At 46.8% G+C, this 20,192-nt stretch overlaps 1 protein-coding gene across 1 annotated transcript in view; it reads left to right on the top strand.

The window, feature by feature from the left end:
- The window catches only part of ZDHHC2 (zinc finger DHHC-type palmitoyltransferase 2), a 46,115-nt gene extending 26,672 nt beyond the window's left edge, over positions 1-19,443 (top strand). The window contains exons 7-13 of the mRNA XM_043972771.1: positions 4,790-4,910; positions 5,725-5,857; positions 6,398-6,524; positions 7,076-7,168; positions 11,853-11,965; positions 15,587-15,646; positions 17,477-19,443. Coding sequence (XP_043828706.1) covers positions 4,790-4,910; positions 5,725-5,857; positions 6,398-6,524; positions 7,076-7,168; positions 11,853-11,965; positions 15,587-15,627 — 628 coding nt within the window. The 3' untranslated portion in view covers positions 15,628-15,646; positions 17,477-19,443. The remainder of the gene's footprint in view (positions 1-4,789; positions 4,911-5,724; positions 5,858-6,397; positions 6,525-7,075; positions 7,169-11,852; positions 11,966-15,586; positions 15,647-17,476) is intronic.
- Positions 19,444-20,192: the final 749 nt, after the last annotated feature.

Raw genomic sequence — 20,192 nt, 5'->3', positions numbered from 1 at the left:
GCTATTTCCATTGTCCCATGCTATCAGGTCTTCCTGCCAATCTCTCTCCGCTACCCTATAAGGTCTGAGGTTTAGGTTTTTTGTCCTCAAGCAATTGGTGTACCCTCATCCTTCAGCTATCACAAGAATCAAGTCCTGAAATGTGTGTCCTTTAGCATGGAACTCCTTTGTGGATGCTGACTCTATACCAGCTACTCCTCCCATTTGTGTTTTCTTTGCTGCATGCAGCACATGAAGGACTGAGCTGTTAGGGACCAAGCAAAGTGACTCCTGCCCCGATGAAGAAAAGAGTTTTTGCTATAGAGACCCTTACAGATCTTTTCCATCCTTCATCTGTTTGTCACCCTCCTTCCAGCATCATGCTTGGATCCCCTCAGGTTGGCTTGGCTCAACTGGGGCTTTCATTGAGTTTTCTTTAACTCATTTGTACCTTTGCTGTTTTAAGTGGTGTTTTAATTCTGCTCATGACCATTACCAACTTTTGTAAGACTTTACAAACAATTCTATATCCTCAGTCAACATTGTCCTTGGATGCTGCTCTATCTCTTCAGGAGGTCTTTGTTGTCTGAAGCAGTTTCTAAGCTCCTTTGATCCCTTTGTTGTGGCAATTGATTTGGGCTGGGTCATCTCATCAGGAAATGTGTCCATGTAACATCTCTTATCCCTTCTTTCCCCTCTGTAGCTTCTTTAAATAGGCCAGCCTAGGGGCAGCTAGGTGGTGCAGTGGATAGAGCACCAACCCTGGATTCAGGAGGACCTGAGTTCAAATCCAGCCTCAGACACTTAACACTTACTAGCTGTGTGACCCTGGGCAAGTCACTTAACCCCAATTGCTCTGCAAAAAAAAAATTTAAATTAAAAAATAAGTAGGCCAGCCTAGAGCTGCCTTATTATCATGCTGTATCTTCTCATTTTTATTCCGATTTAGCATAGTTATCTTTTGTAGTAATCTATCTATACACAAATGGCCAATTTGGGAATCACTTTCACCTCAATAAGGAATCATCTTCTGTCTCTTCAAATGGACATTTGGCCTGCTATTTGGTGCTCACAATATCCAGCCCCTCAGGATTCTCAAAGAAAATACTCATGATATATAAGCATACATCATCTGCCTGGCTTAGGAGCCTTTCATTCCTGAACCTTGAACACATTTTCCAACGTATTTTCCCCTGTTTTTCCCTATTATCTATCAGTTTTATACTGAAATCACTGCAGGATTTCAGATGAGAGACTGCCAGGGACATTGAATTCTACTGCCTCACTTTACAGCTGAAACCAAGGGCCAGCGAGGCTATAGATGTGGCTTTTCTATGGTCCCACAGCTGGTACCAGAGGGAGGGTCTTAAACTCAGGTCCTTTCACCCCAGAGACAGTCCAAGTAGATGGAGATGTCACCAGCAGGCTCTCATCCAAACTTCCATGGAATCTGCCCATCGGCTCCTGCGCAGCAGACATCACTACAGAAGTCACGTTATTTTCATGGCCGTCTTTTAAAAAAAATGTTATCATGAACATCACGCCATGACCAAGGACCCCATGGAATTATTCCTGTTGCCATTAGATGCCATCTCTTGGTTCTGGGCATTCTCTCAGGCTGTCCCCTAGTCTCCTGCCGTGAGGACTCTCTGTCCTCTGCTCTGCCCACTGGTCTCCCTGGCTTTAAGTCCCAACTAAAGTTCTGCCTTCGACAGGAAGCCTTCTGCATGCCCTCCTCACTCCAATGTCTTCCCTCCACTCATCACTTCCTATGGATCCTTTTTGTCTATATTTGTTGTGTGCCCCATTAGACTGGGGGCTCCTTGAGGGCAGAGACTGTCTCTGGCCTCTTTGACAGCCTGAGTGATGATGAAGTCAACTTTCCATCTCTTTTATTGGCTCCTCCACAGGAAATCTGTCATCTGTCCGTCATCTAGCCTGTCATTCTGCTGCATCTTCCTTTTGTCTTCTAGCTTCACTGAGCAAAACCGACAAGTGTGGCAGGCTGAGTTTCTCCAGCGGTCGGCCTATTCGCTGGTCAGTGGACAGGGAACTCCCATTCAGAGAGCTGGCCGTGGTGTGACTCCTGGTACCCCTTGCTGCTCGGCCACCCTCTTGGCAGAGGAAGAGGGGCCCAGCAGAACTGAGGCCATTTTGTGCCTTTCGTGGTTTCCTGCCCGCTGCCCTAATGATTCATGGCCAGAGGGCCTTCACCGAGGTGCCTCAGGGGCATCAGAAAACAAACCTAGGCCAGTGCTGGGAGTGTCCTTGAGGCCTCCTGGGGTAGCAGGCCCTTCCAGAGCCTCAGAGGGTCAAGGTCTCCTCTGGGCCAAGATGAGGCCTTGGAGCAAGCCTGCAGGGGGGCTCATTTTGGGGACTGAAACAGAATGTAACAATGATAATGGAACAACAATGTTCAGGAGGAACGTGGCTGAGCTCCAAGCGAGCCCAGCATTTTTTCAAAGGTACAGGCTGCTTTCTTCGTTCACCAAATGACCCATGAGAACAAAACTGATGGGTTCTTATCCTCCAGATCTCTCTGAGCATGAAGCGGACTCGTTCTCACGGGAACATCCCCAAGCCTCCCAACCTTGGCAGTCAATAGAGCCCCCACAAGGGGCAGCGGCCCAGGGTCCTCTTCAGGCCTGATTACCTTCCACTTGGGCTCCCCCTCCCCAGCAGCAGCACTGGCAAGGCTGGAGGAGGGGACAGGCAGCAACATCCACGCAGTGGGGAGGGTCCTGGGCCTAAGGGGACAGAAAACAGACCAGGAAGGCTTTTCAAGCCTGCCTTGCCCAAGGGCAGAGCAAGGTGGGGAAATGAATGGGTGGTGAATGAATGGGCACAAGGGGAGGAGGGAATCTCACCAGGTATTTGGTTTGTTTCCCCCATTTAAGGGGGAGAGTTTCTAGTCTGGCTCCATTTCCTAGATGAGAAAACTGAGGCTGAGACATGGGAAGAAACCTGGCCAAGGACACAGACTTGGTACAGAACAGGGCAGCTAGTTCTTAGCACTGCCCACCCCTCTCTTTCTCAGTGCTTAGCTTGGCAGGCAGCCCTCTGCATGGGAGCCTGGAGGGTGTGGCAGCTCCTGGGGTCCCCCCTCCCCTGCAGGACAGAGCAGGAAGGAGGGGAGGGAGAGGAGGGAGCACTCTCACACCCCCACTTTTAGGAAGGGGAAGGGCATGGAAGTCCCAAAGACGACCTTGATTAGCAAAGACTAGGGAGCAGTAACGCCCTGCCTGTCCTGCCTGTCCTGCCTGCCCCGGAAGAGCAGGACCTCAGGGGCACCCTATGCCTGGGGGCCACAAGAATTAAAACACAAAAGACAAGCTATCCACAGCCTTGGCATTCCGCTCCATAAATGGGGTGACTCTAAGGGGCCTGGGGGCTATGCTCAGCATCTATCCCTCACCTCTTGAGGCTGAGCCGTGCAAGTGTGACCATGGTGTGCGTCAGTGCACACAGACATGGTGTGGAGGGGAGAGGCAGAGGGACCTTAGGCCCCCCCAGCTTGTCTGGGCAGGTTTGCAGAGAATGCAGGTGAAGCACTCTGGACCTTGAAGGCAGCTGAAAGACTGTTAGTCCCACTATCTCTCCCCACCTCCCCATTTACAGGAACAGAAACTGAGACACAAGGCAGTTCGGTGACAGAACCACCAGCTGGTTCAGTGAGAGGCTGTGCTCGAGTCTGGGTATCCTTCCACTTCCTTCCAGAGTGTTTCTAAAACCCGCTCATTTCTGGATGCCCAGATCACTTTCCCAAGATTTGGGAAAATTTAAAAGGATTACCAAGGGCTTCCAGTGAGGCACCAAAACCCAGGCCCTTGGGAATCTTGGCTGGAAGACCAGAACAAAATCATCACTGACCAAGTTCATGTGCCCTGCCCACCTCCCCTTCCCCATGGGTCAGTTCCTTTGCAAGAGGCTTCCCAAAAGGCACAGGCAATAGTGTATGATTGATGTGGAGTGTTTGACCTCATTCATGTTTACAGACAGGGCAGCCAGGTGACATCCTAGTGGATAGAGTGCTGGACCTAAAGTCAGGAAGATTCCTCTTCCTGGGTTCAAATCTGGCCTCAGATACTTCCTAGCTGTGTGACCCTGGGCAAGTCACTTGACCCTGAGTGCCTCCGTTTCCTCACCTGTAAAGTGAACTGGAGAAGGAAACAGTAAGCCACGCCAATATCTCTGCCAAGAAAACCCCAAATGGAGTCACAGAGTTGAACGTTGACTGAACCGATGTTTACAGAATTCATATGTGTGTGAGGTGCTAGGGAAGCTTACTAATACAGAGACTGAGAGAGAAACACACCTTTCTAGTTGATGAGACCCTTTTCAACTTTCTATGGGCAACAGTGCAGTGGAGCATAAGGCTTTAGGTGACCGAGTGGCATGATACCCAAAGAGTCAAACTCAAAGCCAAGAAGACCGGGGTTCAAATCCTGCCTCAGACACCCACTGGCCACCAGGTGACTCTGGATCAGTCCCTTCATCTCTTAGTGTTCTCTCTGGGCAATCTTCTAAGACTCGACATTATATAGGAGGTACTGACTTGCACTGATAGAGGGTGCACCCTCATCTGGGAGTTCCCTACATCTTGCTGCTCAGTCCCTAGTCCTCTACTTATGGGGTGTTGGCATGAACATAGATCTCCTCTGTATAAACATCTCCTTAGCACAGAGAAAGCTGAGAAAGGGTCTCAGGCCATGCCAGCCAACACATTGGATGTTTATGGTGAGCCAAAAAAGGAATCTTGAGACCCCAAGACCAGATTTTCACGATGTCATTTCTGCTGTTTTGTTGCCAGGGTGAACAATTGTGTTGGATTCTCAAATTACAAATTTTTCCTCCTTTTCTTGGCTTATTCCCTTCTCTACTGCCTGTTTATCGCTGCAACTGATTTACAGTATTTTATCAAGTTCTGGACAGTAAGTCTTTCCTGTAACTGGGGGTGGGAACGTTCAGGGAGAGAACACAGACTGGCAAGATTGAGCCATGCCAGTAAGATTGCTTTAACATCTCTGACTCAACTAGTGGCCAGATAGAGCCAGACCTGGATCAAATGGCTCTGTAAGTAACACATGAGAAAGGTACACACTGTTATTGTGCCCTGCTATGTTCAGAGAGAGAAACATCTCACGCTCCCTTCTCTCTGGAATTTCTAGTACTTTGCCCAACATTAATTTCTTGGCTTTGCAAAATAGAGTATTTTCCTTGAATCATTATCATAGCCTTTCCTTGGGTATGGGCATCAATTCGAGTTAATGGGCCAAGTTAATGTGAAAATATAAATTATTTCCAAATTTTAAAAGTCAAGTGTCAACTTTCCACATGTTGAGGCAAGTTTCCCAATGTAGCAAAGTTGAATGTTTCCTTCCCACAATGTATTTTCCCTTTCTTTTTCTTTCCTTTCTTTTTTCTTTTCTTTTCCTTTTTTCTCCTTCTTTCCTTTTTCTTTCTTTTCTTCTTTTTTCTTTCTTATTCTTTATTGTTCTTTCATTCATTATTCTTTTCTTCCTTCCTCCCTTCCTCCCTTCCCCCTTCCTCCCTTCCTCCCTTCCTCCCTTCCTCCCTTCCTTCCTTCCTTCCTTCCTTCCTTCCTTCCTTCCTTCCTTCCTTCCTTCCTTCCTTCCTTCCTTCCTCCCTCCCTCCCTCCCTCCCTCCCTCCCTCCCTCCCTCCCTCTCTCTCTCTCTCTCTCTCTCTCTCTCTCTCTCTCTCTTTCTTTCTTTCTTTCTTTCTAGAATGGCCTTCCTGATACCCAAGCCAAATTCCACATTATGTTCTTATTCTTTGCGGCTGCCATGTTCTCCGTCAGTTTGTCTTCTCTTTTTGGCTACCACTGTTGGCTGGTTAGCAAAAACAAGTCTACCTTAGGTAAGTCACACCCTTTCTTGTAAATCACATCAGTTTTCTATCCTATAAATGACTTCTGTCCTGGCCTCAAGTATCCCCAAGGCTCGGGGAGGTGATCGCACCCAGCTCCTTCACCAGGGCAGACTGCAGCCCTTCTCTGCCCCATTAAGTGGTCTCATGGGCGTTGTGACCAAACTATAGCTATTGGCCACCTGGTGGCCTAGCTCTGGGCCCCCACCTTGAGCTGATCACGTGCTTCCAACTCCATACTTCCCAGCTTTGCCTCCCGACTTCGGAGAACCTGAGACAACAGTGTCTCATAAGGAGTGCCCAAGGGCTGCTCCCCGCTTTATTGAACATTGCATTGTGGGAGATGTTGTCTTCCTCCCCTTTCAGGAATGCATGCACTCTAGTCCCTGCTTAGCACCAGGGCCCCTAACATTTAGGCTCTGAGCCCACCATGCCTTTGTGGTCCAGGGGAGGTATTCAGAGATGTTTCCCTGGACAGGTGCAAGATGTGACGCTTTCCCTGTTGACGTTCTATTTTCTCTTCTTGCCTAGAGGCTTTCAGAAGTCCTGTTTTCCGCCATGGGACAGACAAGAATGGCTTCAGCCTGGGGTTCAGCAAAAACCTGCGCCAGGTGTTTGGGGATGAGAAGAAGTATTGGCCGTTACCTGTGTTCTCCAGGTGTGGCATTCTTCTGAGTTGACCTTTGTAAGGCAGGGATGGCCTGGTGTGGGATTGTTTCCCATGTGCAGTGGGAGGCAGTGTGGGCCGTGGAAAGAACTGACTACAGTTAAAGGAGGTGTGTTTGAATTCCTCCTCTGATGATTCATACTTGGATGACCTGGGCAAGAAACTCCCTGGCCTCAGTCTCTGTCTGTAAAATGATTTGGTTGGACTGGATGGCCTTTGAGGTCCCTTCTAGCTCCAGATCCGTGATCCTCTATAAGACCTTGGTACAGTCACTTCCCTTGTCTGAGTCTCAGCTTTCTTATCTGTAAGATGAGAATCATAATCCCTGTAACCCCAGGAGGCTCCATTGAAGCCCTTTCCCCATCAGGGGCTGGCTAGGCTGGGTCTCCTCAGGTACCGGTCCTGGGGATCTGGGGTCACATTGGCATGGGTTTCATCCCCATCCTAGTGGGTGACACTTGCATGGATGGTTTCCTCAAAGCTTCTTGGGCATGGAGGATTCTTGGTCAGCTCACTGATGCCGGCTCTCTGCTTGCTTGCAGCCTTGGAGATGGGTGCTCCTTCCCCACTTGCCTTGTGAACCAGGATCTCGAGCAACAATCCACCCCAGCCGGACTGAACCCAGCGGCCAAAAAGTAACTAAGGGCCCCATCATGGGGCCTGTTTCCCTGGGCCTCTCCTTAGGAGGCCGCTGAATGGCCCTGAGAGGTCACGCAGGCGGTTTGATAAGGACACTTTCTTAACAGCGGCCGTCAGCGGTGCTGAGCATTTCCTTTAGTCTAGAAGACACAGAGCCCTTGGCACGGGCCAAGGGTCGGTCATCTGGTCACACTCATAGCTTTAATGCGCCCTTGTCCTGGACCTAAGAGAGGCCGTCAGACCCAGCCCCTTCATTTGACAGATGAGGGGACTAAGGCCGGCTGACGGGAAGAGATTTACCCAAGGTCACATAAAGGACCCTGGAGCTGGGAAGGACCCCATAGGCCACCACGTTGAACTTCCACACTTGGTAGATGAGGAAACTGAGGCTTAGAGAGACCGAGGGATTCCCCAGGATCCTCCGGCTAACAAGTTGTGGTGGTGTTGTTGTCCCGCTGTGTCCCTCTTGGGGTTTTCTTGGCAGAGATACTGGAGGGGTTTGCCATTTCCTTCTCCAGCGCCTCTTATGACAGCTGGGGAAACTGAGGTAAACAGGGTGAGGTCACACGCTAGTCAGTGTCTGAGGTCGGATTTGAACTCAGGAAGGTGAGTCCTGCTGATCAGAGGTCTGGTGCTCAATGCACTATGGTACTACCTAGCTGCCCATGGGTATTAGAGGTGGTATTTAAGCCCAGGATTTTCCAGGGCCTACAATCTATTCCCTGTGCCACGTGGCTCGCAGTGTCTTCCTTATCACTAACTATTATGGTTATGACTGCTCCATTTTTTCTCTAGATAGTCATCAAGACACATTGATGAAGGACCCGATCTCTTCCTGGGCAGCTCACCGCTGTGGTTGGGCTCCACAGCCCTCCATGAGTGGGAGCAGGATGGGAGTCTCCCGCAGGCAGGAGATGGGGCACTCAGTGGCAAGCATGCCAGGGATGGCCCAAGAGGGGCATGAGCCATTCCTACAGAGCAGCTCCAGGGAAGCCCTGCCCAAAGAGACCCCACCTTCATATCATTCCATACTTGGAAAACACGGCGGCCCTGAACACAAAGCGCAAGCTTGATGTGACCCCTGGGAAGGGCCACTGAAGCCAAACAGAGCCAGGCCACCAGCTAGAAGGCTACATTACCCTGGCTCCATACCAAAGGTTCATATAGTTGTGGTTTCACCCACATAAATGCATTTCAAAATGTTTCATTGCCCTGTAAAAAAAAAAAAGGAAAAGATAATATTTGCCCTTCTGTAAGTGAGAAGGATAGAATAATGGTCTTCAGGGTCCCTGCCAGCACTAGAACTGTAAACCTATGTGTGACCTTGGGCAAGTGTCTTCATTTCCTTCTCTGTAACTGTCAAGAGAAAAAATGGAGTCATAACTATAATAGTTAGTAATAAGGAATAAACTGTGCAACATGGTATAGGAGATAGAGTGCAGACATTGGGGGTCAGGAAGACTTGAGTTTAAATTGTACCTCTAACACTTAGCAGCTAGGTGATCCAGTATATAGGACTCTGGGCCTGGAGTCAGCTAGGTCTGAGTTCAAATCCAGCCTCAGTTACTTATTAGCTATGTGACCCTAGGCAAGTTACTTAACCTCTTTTTCAATTTCCTCAACTGTAAAATGGGAATAATAATAAAAATAGCATGTAGCTCCCAGAGTGGCTGTGAGGATGCAGTAAGATAATATTCACTGTGTGACCCTGGGTAAGTCACTTAACCCTCATTGCCCTGCTCCCCACCCCCCAAAAAAAGATATTTATAAAAAAGTAATCAGCACAGAGCCTGGCACATAGTAGATATGATATGAATGCTAGCCACCATTATGATTAGGTTGTCATTAATATTGATTATTAAATGAGGGGGTGGGTAGGCAAGATGCTTTCCGATAGCCCTTCCAGCTCCAGAGTCAGGATCCAATAATATTATTTCACGATTGACTTCTGTGACAACTCTGTCTGCATTTCATAGACTTCAAAAAGGAAAAAGAAAAGGTACCACATTTTTTTTTAAATCCTTTAAAGGAGTACCAAGACAGATCAGAACATTGTGTATACATATCCCCACACACACACGTACATACACACTCATATGTACACACACGTACGCACATGAATAGGTACACACACATATACATAAATTTTTCCCACACGGGTTCTGTAAAAAGTCGGGCCAATCCCTATGGCCGCTGCATTTGTTAACTATGCCTGTGCTCAAACAAGCTGAGGGTGGGAAGGGAACAGTGTATTCCTTTCACTGAGCACTCTCTGTGACTCTGTGGGCCATTACACCAAAAGTCACAGAGTAGAGGGTGTTGGGCAGAATCAGCCAAATCAAGCTATATGTCATGCTTTTATCCACTGAAACCAAAGAAATAGAACAGGGGGGTTCCACCCTCCCTGTACTGGCAGCAGTCAGCTAGGCCAGCTTGAAGGTGCTGCCTTGACAGGAGGTAGAGGCAGGTGGGAGCTACCTCCCTGCTACTTTAATATTGAAAGCAGCTGCTTTCCTTCCACAGAGCAAAATGCCTGGGGCTGGTAGTGGGAATATGTGGGTTCTAGCCCCAGTTAGCCCACTGACCAGGAAGTGGCAAATGTCCTGCAGGTGCCTTTGGCTTCTATTGCTCAGTAAGGAATCATGCCTGGGAGTACATCCTGTTATCGTTATTATTGAGATTTATTTATTTGTATATTACATATGTGTATGGCTTAATGAGAATGTTTACTTCCCTTTGCTTTTGAAAGGTTGGTTATATTCTACACTGTGATTTTTCCTGTCTTCAGGCCATACATTTAATTCATGTGAATGAATCTCCAATTTTACACTAGAAATCACTGGGGAGAAAGTATAATTCAATTTAGAAAAGTTCATTTTCTATCCAAGCAGAGGAAATTTTCCCAGGGTGAAGTATGCCTGTACTACAGACAGTGTCTGCATGACCCATGCCTCTGAAGCCTGCCATTCTGATGGGCATCAGAGGCATCCACAGTCACTGGAATCCCTGTCTGCAGCACTTGTGGCTAGTGAGCAGTGGCTGGGAGAATACTGGCCTAGATCAAACTTATTCAGAACACAATATAAGTACTTTATTTAACTGAAAAAAATTCTAGTAGTGGCAAAGAGAATACAAATTAAGAGAACTAGAATGTAAGAACTCCTCAAAGCATCAAACTGTGTCAACTGACACAAGATACTGGAAGTGTTGGGATACATTTTTTTATTTCAAAGTAAAATTATAATATCTGTTCATAATAATTTGTTTTTAAAGTACATTTGCACAGATAGGAAGAATTGAAATATAATAGTAAAATTATTTTTTTAAACCCATTTTTTAAATTCTCCTATCACTTGGTGTAATCGACATGCCTGGTTTTCCTAGTGTTAAAGTGACTTCTGTCCGTTTTCATTTCTAACATTTTTCACCCTGTTCCAAAACTAGTAATAGCCTCACTCTTGTGGTCAAGTATATTTCCCAAATTATACATCAGCAAGTATTGATGAAGAGCCTACTTTGTGGCAGGCATTGTACTAAGCACTGGGGATACAAAGAAAGGCAAAAACACAGACCATGCCCTCTAGGAGCTCAGTCTAATGAGGGACATGACATGCGATGGACAGAGAAAGCTTGGAGTATAAAGTGCAGCTGTTAGGGCTCATCCTGACTCTGGTGATAACTAGTTACGTAACCTTGGAAATCAGTCAGTCGATCCACCCTTATTAAGCACCTACTATGTGCCAGGCAGAAGACAGTCCCTGCTCTCCAGGAGCTCATAGTCCAATGGGGGAGACAGTATGCAAAGTACTGGATATATACAAGCTTTAGACAGGCTAAATGGAAGATGATCAACAGTGGGAAGGCACCAGCATCAAGGGGGATTGGAAAAGGATTTTGACTTGTAAGGTAACTGGATCTTAAGACTATGAGTCTATCAGAAATCGAGCAGGATTGCCTCAGCCAAGGTCCTTAGCAGAGACCTTCTGCCCACAAGGGATGCTGCTGGTGACCAGTAAAGCTCTAGGCTAGGACCAAGGTAGAAGAGGCACAGGTAGAAGGCAATCGCTATACTTTTCAGGGGGGTTTATATTTTGTTTTTAACTCCAGCGCTTAATTTGTATAACTTGACTGATAAGAGGAGATAAGAAAACTGCTCTCCGCAACTTCTGATGTTGCCTTCAAAGAGCTTTCATTAAAAGGGAAGAGGTCAGATTTTTGAAATGTTATGGTTTCCCTGTAATGTGATAGAGCTCAAGATTCCACCCTTGAGAGTCTTTGAGGTCTGTGCCTTTCTGTTTAATGAGATAATTTGAGTGACCACTGGGAGACCTGTTGAAAGTGAGTTGCAGCTGTAAGCCCAACTCTTTTTCCTGTCTATGGAAGTCAAGATGTCATTGTGTTTCCCAAGGTCTGTGTGCCCCAGGGAAGTTTCCCTAAATTTGATCATTCATGAAGGGAAGATGGAGAGGTGCATCTTTCCTTCCTGTTGGGTCAGTTCCCCCTGTGCTCTTGGGAGCTGGTGATCAGACGGCCTGCTCTCAGCTGGCCCACATTTGAGGCTGGGCACCTAGCACACCTGGAGAATGTCCAAGTCAATTGGCTGAACTCCAGCCTCTGGACCATGCTGCCCCAAGTCACTCTTCACCCTTCTATTCTATTCTTCTTTTCACCATCACACAGCCTCGAAGGCCACCAATTTCCTTCAAAACCACTACGGGAGTCCCAGAGCCACCTTCTTACGGACTCTCAGTCTTGGACAGACAGCAGCACAAATCCTGACAAGGGCAAAGTAGGTAAGAAAGGTAACCTTTGTGTATTTGTTTTGAAAGCTGAACATTTGAACTTGCTGGTGCGTGTCAAGTATGATTGACTTTGGGAATGGTCTTAGGTTCACTTTGGGGCAGCTGGATTTCTGTTAGGGCTCATCTTTGCTAAACATAATTTAGAATGACTTCTGACTCCAAAAAGTCACAGTCTAGCAATCAGTCCTTGGGTAAATAAGCCAGCATTTCTCTGCAACCTCAATCCTACTTGTTGCCCTTTCTCTTTTGAATTTCTAGACAGAAGAACCATTTAAACCTGTCCTTCCGTGCCATCCTCAAGGGTCTCCCTGAGCTCTATAATTTTGGCTTGCTGACTCGGGTTAGCAGGCAGACTCTCTCCATTCTACTCCCCCACCTCCATCACCAACCCCCTTAAAATATTTAGGGGCTCCTAATGTAGCTTAGTTCTCATTTGAAAGTACTTGGCACTTAACGATAAGGAGAGAAACATGGCTCATACAGAACCACCCCTCGTGTGCATGTGGGTTAGCTTGTTGAGATAGCATGGAAAAATGAAGAAAAATTTAGGGCAGACTGCTATCTATTGGATAGAATGCCTCTTTATTTTCATTACACATTAGAATTGTTCATTAGAATTAGACACTTTATGTTTGAAACTTAGTTTTTAAACCCCTGCAAACATAGATTTTGAGACTTATCAACTCCAGCTGTGAAGAACATTGCTTTTCACAAATCATTTCAAAAATCATAATCCTTTCATTCCATGAGCTACATCTAACCCTGCTCTCTAATTCTGAGGTGTGTTTTCTTCAAAGATTTGTCTTCTGTGTGTGACTAAAACCTCCTGTGTGCATACAGGACTGTGCTGTGAGCTAGGGGTACTGACAATAAAATAGTGCTTGCTCTCAAGTCTTTAGTGTTTAATAAGTGGAGAGGTAGCATGGTGTAGGGGATAGAGCATCAGATCTGGCTTTGATGCCTACTATGTTCACCACAGGACAGTCACAAGCTCTTTGTGTTCCACACAAATGTCAATCTCCATTGGTAGAGAGAGTTTCCATACTAGGAGCTCCCTATACCAATAAATTATCATTCTGTTTCAGTTTATTGAACCAGATGTTCCCAGTTAGTGGGGATTTTTTTTAATCACCTAATTTGGTCCAGGAAACAAATTCTGTCCTGAGAGCATCTCTCTGGAGTGTTCGCTCTAGTCCCAGATGTCTTTGTCATCCTTTTCTCCATCACAGTGAGTAATCAGATGAAGGGTTACAGGTACTCGTTGCCTCTTTGAACACATAGAACCACAGTGGTGGTACAGGACACAGAACCAATGGAAAACCAGCAGCTCTGCTCTTTCTCACTGGTTTTCTCACAGGCTAACAGGTTAGGGAAAAATACTACTTCTCCCCTCAGGGTCTAGGGATAACTATAAAGGCCATTGCTTTTCATATTATCAATCATGAGCCCCCATCTAGTGTGCCCCTCCAATATAAATCAGTCAGCAGAACTCCATTAACTTCTAGAAAAGAACATTTACTGGGGGCAGCTAGATGGCACAGTAGATAAAGCACTAGCCCTGGATTCAGGAGGACCTGATTTCAAATCTGGCCTCAGACACTTTGACACTTACTAGCTGTGTGACCCTGGGCAAGTCACTTAACCCTCATTGCTCCACCAAGAAAGAAAGAGAAAGGAAGGAAGGAAGGAAGGAAGGAAGGAAGGAAGGAAGGAAGGAAGGAAGGAAGGAAGGAAGGAAGGAAGGAAGGAAGGAAGGAAGGAAGGAAGGAAGGAAGGAAGGAAGGAAGGAAGGAAATTTACTGAGGAAGGTACAGCAAAAATAATAATTATTAAAATCTCACACCTCCAACCATTCCCCTTACCAGGTCCCTGGGGAGAATGGGCTCAAGCTTAAAGTATTATGGGAGTGAGGGGCATGTGAAGAGAGCATGTATGGGCAAGGGATACCTCCTGATTCCTGGTCCCAGAAGTCCTTTTCTCCCTTCACAGAGCCCTCTTGAAATTCCCCCCAGTTGCACCTGAGCTCTGAGGATCAATGCCTTTCCAGAGTTGATAGCTAGTACTTCTCACCATCACAAAGGCTACTACCATCCTTGAGACACTGTCTTTCCACCTCCATCTGTAGGTGCTTCTTTGATTGTTTACTACCACTCTGGTAGGTTCTGCTACTGACCCAAGTTGCCAATGGGACCTCTGCTGGCTTTACTGGATGCGCTGGTCTCATGGGCTACCTGGACTCTACCCTCCTGGTATTCAAATCTACCTAAGATTTGGCCAGATGAAACACAGAAGAGACAGGGGCTGGGGCTGGAAGGAGATGGGGCCTCAGATGACCTTCCCCCACCTGGGAGCTCATAGCCCTTCTTGCCTTGTTTGTTGCCAAGGGAGGGACTTATCAATCCTGGTTGTATGTGAATTCAGTTCTGACTCAGCACATCCTAAGTCATCAGTCCTTTTGGCTCCTTAGGCAGCCAACTTCTCTTTCAGGGGCCCCCTGTGTGACCAGTACAAGCCTATTCTGGCCATGGGGAAGGGGAGGGAGCAAGTTGGGGTTCATTGTCTTTCATACAAGACAACAGGAAATCCAATTCCGTCAGTCGGTCACCAAGGCCTGGGAAGATACAAGTGGAGAGAGACAGTTCTGCCTTCATGGAGCTTACACTCTAATGGGGGGAGACATCACAGAGCAGGGAGCTGGGAGCAGGCAGGAATCCAGAGCCAGGGGCAAAGTCCTGACAAAGGAAGCCCGGGACTTGCAGCCTGGAGAGGGTGAGACCTAGCCGACGGCCTCCTTAAATGGAGGCTCTGAGAAGCCAGCCAGCCAGAGGAGAAGGCAGGAGCTCTTATGTGCTGTTTGTATTATAGTCCTAAATAGTACCATCAGCATTCGTGCTCACCCACTGAGCATGTGCAATGACTACACACATGTAACTTTTATTGAATAGCTTGCCTTCTTGGTGGGGGGTGGGGAGAAAAAGAATTTGGAGTACAAAGTTTTTTAAATGGATGTTAAAAATTGTTTTTACATGTAATTGGGGGAAAATAAAATTCTAAATAAATGAGGAAAAAAAGGAAAAAATGTATTGAAGCCAGAAAAAGAAAGAAAGAAAGAAAGAAAGAAAGAAAGAAAGAAAGAAAGAAAGAAAGAAAGAAAGAAAGAAAGAAAGAAAGAAAGAAAGAAAGAAAGAAAGAAAGGAAGGAAGAAAGAAAGAAAGAAAGAAAGAAAGAAAGAAAGAAAGAAAGAAAGAAAGAAAGAAAGAAAGAAAGAAAGAAAATGAAAGAAAAATAATGCAAGCTATCTGGGAGGAATACTTCATACTTCGAGAAGTCTGTGATTTTAATAGATGGTCATGGAGCCTTGTTAGCCCACCCCCATGCAGCCAGCCTGGTGATGAGCCAGCTCCTCAGAACAGAATAACCCTGGCAGCTGACCCCTGGGTATGAGGACTTACCAGCTTGGGAATCCCTGGCATAGCCTGCGAGGACCCAGGGTCACAGAACCCACCAAGGAAGCCTCTGAGGAGGACATTAGGAGAGGGGTGTGGGGAACAACGTTCCTGCTCCCGTGATAGATAAGTTTTGCAAAGTTCTCTTGTGTCCTTTTCCTTCAAGGTATGAGCAATCCTGGGCTGACCATGGAAAATGAGACCTAGAGAGACTCTTCACACGAAGGTAAGCTTTTGTAAAAAACAAAACCTTCCAATAACTTGGTAGAAAAGTGCACATTTGACACCACATCACGTTCTGAAGCACCTTGTCAACCTTTTGGCCCCTGACACTTGACAGGGAGTCAGTCAGTCTTCTTTCTGTAGCGATGAGGCAATCACCACACTGCCATGTTTGCCTGATTCCCATAGCATCGTCCCACATTTTCTATTCTGTTCCCTATTCTATCAAACCACAAAGTAATCACATTTTTGTGTTCCTCATTACTCCTCCTCTAACTGCTAGCACACAGCTGTCAGCTCCTTAATCTTGGTCAGAGTATGTCCCGATAACATTGGCTTTCATCAAAACAAGCTGACTGCTGTTGATGGCATCAGTTTCAAAATTTATTGCTTTGCAACAAATAAAGCAGATTGAACACTTTTAGAAGATCCAAGGGGGAAATATTATGCCACTTCCCCTGAATCAAGATCTAATAAGGGGGCAGCTAGGTGGTGCAGTGGCCCTGGATTCAGGAGGACCTGAGTTCAAATCCAGCCTCAGACACTTGACACTAGCTCTGTGACCCTGGGCAAGTCATTTAACCCCCATTACTCCGCCAAAAAAAAAAAATCTAATAAGATATTTGTAAAAATGTTTAGTAAAGGGGGTGGCTAGGTGGCGCAGTGGATAAAGCACCAGCCCTGGATTCAGGAGTTCCTGAGTTCAAATCTGGCCTCAGACACTTGACACTTACTGGCTGTGTGACCCTGGGCAAGTCACTTAACCCCCATTGCCCCACAAAAAAAAAAAAAAGTTTAGTAAAGTATCTTTTAGAGTAGATACTAAATACATTTCTATTCCTTTCCCTTCCCTTCAAATCCTTTGGTGTAAAATGTAAATAAAATTAGGGAACAGCACCCTAAGAGGAATCACTATGCCTTTTTCTTTATTCCCTTTTTAGAGTATTTTATGTAATTATAAAAAGGAGCTTCCTTAAGTGAACAAATTATCCATGTGAATATATGTCTATTCACTTGTATTTGGCCACTGATGGGACAGTTTTTGAGCTGGTGTCTTTGGTACCTTCAAGCCTGTGACTACTGATGGTCAGGGTGGCATCAGCATCAGACAAGCTGGACCAGCAGCTGTTATAACTGGGAGAAAATGTTCAGACCTTTTGTTCTTTGCTGGACTGACTCCCCCAGCTGGTACCCTCTGGAGGTGAGGAGGCTAACAGGAAGTAGAGGGAATTCAGGCATCCGTGCTTATGTATCATGTTGCTACATACATTCTGTTCTTTTTTCTTTGAACATGGAAGCAAGTGATTTCTCTACCTAATGGCCACTGGAGAACAATCTCATGGGCCAACTGGACTGATTCCCTCTAAGCCATTGCTTCAATAACCAGTCCATAAAGCCTCTGTTTCCTTACCTATAAAATGGGAGAATTGGATTTGTTGTTGTTCAGTCTTTTTCAGTCATATCTGACTCTTTGTGACCCCTTTTGGGGTTTTCTTGGCAGAGATACTAGAGCAGTTTGCCATTTCCTTCTCCACCTCGTTTTACAGATGAGGAAACTGAGGCAAATGGGGTTGTGACTTGCCCAGGGTCACACAGGTAGGAAGTATCTGAGGCCAGATTTGAATTCAGAATCCAGACCCAGCACTCTATCCTCTGCACCACATAGCTGCCTCAATTCTAATTCTAATGTCCCTTCCAATTCTAAATCCTTGCTGGCAGCCATTAGAGCCTTGTACTTTGAAGAAGTCTTCCTTGTCCTACAGATAGCCTCAGGCTGCATCGGTCAGCTTTTTCTGGGCAACTCTCCCAGATGGCTTTCTGTTTGTTGTTTCAGCTTGAGGTCATGGTGCTGTGATCGCCAGAGGAGACTCTTCAACAAAGAAGGACACCCCACAATTGGCCGTTAATTCCATTTCCTCCTTGAGTAGACCTACTCAGAGAGAAGAGCAGAGATTCCTTCTCAGTGTCACTGAGACATAACAGAACTGCAGAAATTTTTGTACAACGTAAAGAATGTTCCAACTCACACAGCTCCCTGCTGAATGCTGAGGTCAGCGCTAGGTTATGAGCCGAGGGGAGAAAGCCGTGAATCCTGGAGGACAGAATTCACAGTGGAGCAAACTTGGCCAGCACAAGTCATCATCTCGCTAGCTAATTCAGTCAGCTGATTTTCGAGTTTAAAACCCTTTCATGGCAGGCAATCAGCTGGAGTCAGAATCTCCCAAACCTGTCTTCTAGTATCTGCCTTAAGGAAGTAGTCCGAGGGCCCCCCTACGCAGCTCAGCCTCAGTGGGCTTCTAGGTCTCTGGCTCTTCATCCGTAAACTGAGGGTCTTGGACTAGCTGGCCCCTAAAGTCCTTTCCCGTCTCACAGCTGAGCTAGGTGAGGAGATAGAGGGGGCAGAGCAGACCCAAGTGGGGGCATCCTCTTATGGGCGAGAAATGGTTCCCACTTCCAGGAGCCTTGAAGTAGAATCTCACCCAACAGGTCTCTCCATCCCACGCTCCAAAGGGCGTGTCTGAATGGAGAGACCTGAGCCTGGAGGTGGACAAAGGCAACTGATGGTTACAGCCTCTGTGTCCTTTGTCCCAGCAGCACGAGAATTCATCCCCCCATTTTCAGTCTTCCTAGAATCGATAAAAACAGCACCGCGATGTCATAAACTTCAAGAGGCCGGATGAAAGCCGCCGACTGAACCCGTTTCTGAATTCACCTTTAACCTGTCTCTCTCGGGAGTCCGGAAGCCAGGAGAGTGGTTGCACTTCCATTAGACTCTCCTGGGCCAAGAAAGGATTAACCCCACAGAGGCATGGACACCCTCTTCTGTCTTAGCAAAATGGTGGTGGTGAGGTGATGCCGCACAATGGGGTTATGCAGAAGCCCACAGAAAGCCCTGTCTCTAGTCTGAGATTGGGTTCAAAAGAAGACGAAGTGGTATTGGTATGAAGCGATGTGGAGACCCTCGTGCCTTTGTATGCACTAACCATAGCCAGAATATTAATTAGCATGGTCTATTTTAAGGGTTGAGCCCATGAATTTTATATGTGTTAGGATTTTACAATGATAGTTTTTATTGCTCTGACCCGGAAGTTTAGTATAGGCAGCCTGTTAATAGGCCTGGAGCCCAATTAGCAAGGAAAGGGTGACAGGCCCTGGAGTTCTCCCTGAGTTTGCCTGGGCAAAGACACAATGCCACGCATAGAAAACCAGACAGGGCCTGGGGAAAGTGAGTGCCACCACACGGCCCCTTCTGGCTTTAGTCCTGCCCAATGGGAGCCTGACTCTATTCAGGCAGGACATCAGAACCCCTCTCCCTCCCCAGAGCCCATTCTGCAGCCTTGCCTGGGGTTTTTGAGGGGAATTCTGGCAGGGGAAGGGATGGGAACAGTTTCTTTCTCATGTTCCTTTTGAGAAACAACGATGACTTGGATCTGCTGTGGCCAGATGTCCTCTCAGCAGAAGTCACATCTTCATTTTTACTTTGGTGGAAAGGGTTTTTGTTTCTGCTACAAAGAATTCTGCTTATAATTCAGATTTCACCCACTGAGTGCTTGCTGTCTGTTATAGGGGCAGAGTTCTGGGAGGATCCCACGGCGGGGTGGGGAGGTTAGGAATGCTGTCTTGAAAAGCTCTGACAAGACTCAATGGGCTGGTCACCCCTTGTCAGAGGGGATGACCACCTTCTCCCCAGCTGACCCCTTTACTGTCCTCTTGGGTTTCTCACTCAAATATTTTGCATAACTACTCAATGCAGTTTATCATCACTAGATACACTAATAAAAGGAGACTTTATCAAGTTGAGACACGTGTGAAGCCTTCATTCCAAGGGCCGGGAGACTTGGGGCTCTTTGTTCATTTCGGTTCCTTTTAAAGGAAAGCGTGTTCAGGACCAGTATCCGGTCTTTGTGCCAGTCCTTGGCCAAGCCAGGCGAGGAGGTCACCTGTGGCTGGTAACTATGGCCCGATCTCTCCTTCCCCTGGCCCCGAAAGATGATACCATGTTAACAGATCCTGACCCGAGGCATCAGAAGATGCTTCCGGTCTGGAAATGGCTCCTGCTCATCACCCCCTCCTGCCGCCTTTGTCTGGAGGTCAAGGTGTCTCTTGATGCAGGCTCTTCACCATGAGGCTGGCCAGGGCATTCTCTTCCGAAATATTTCTGAGGCTGGCCTGCCTCCTTTGTGTGTGTAGGCTGCTGGTGTTTGCTGCCTGCTCCTTGGGAGATGCTGTAGCCACCGGACGTGACTGTGCACTGAACTCTAAAACGGCTGTAAGGGTATCATTTTCTTGGTACTGAAAAAGAAAAAGAAAAAAGATTCTTAGAATGTTAAGACTGGGAGCAGAAGGGGGTGGGTGGGAGAAGCAGCTGGTGGAGGGTTATACATCACCAGCTGGCTGGTCATTTGGGGAGGAAAAACCCACAGACAACCCAGCAATTCTAGTGGGAAAAAAAATAGAAATAGCTTAGGTATTGGGAACAAGGCTACAGAAACCTCAAACGCCAAATCAATTTGCAGCATGGACCCACTGGAAGGCTGTCCTTGCTTTCC

Source organism: Dromiciops gliroides, chromosome 6 (assembly GCF_019393635.1).
Source record: "Dromiciops gliroides isolate mDroGli1 chromosome 6, mDroGli1.pri, whole genome shotgun sequence".
NCBI lineage: Eukaryota > Metazoa > Chordata > Mammalia > Microbiotheria > Microbiotheriidae > Dromiciops > Dromiciops gliroides.
This window is presented reverse-complemented; position numbering and strand designations above follow the sequence as displayed.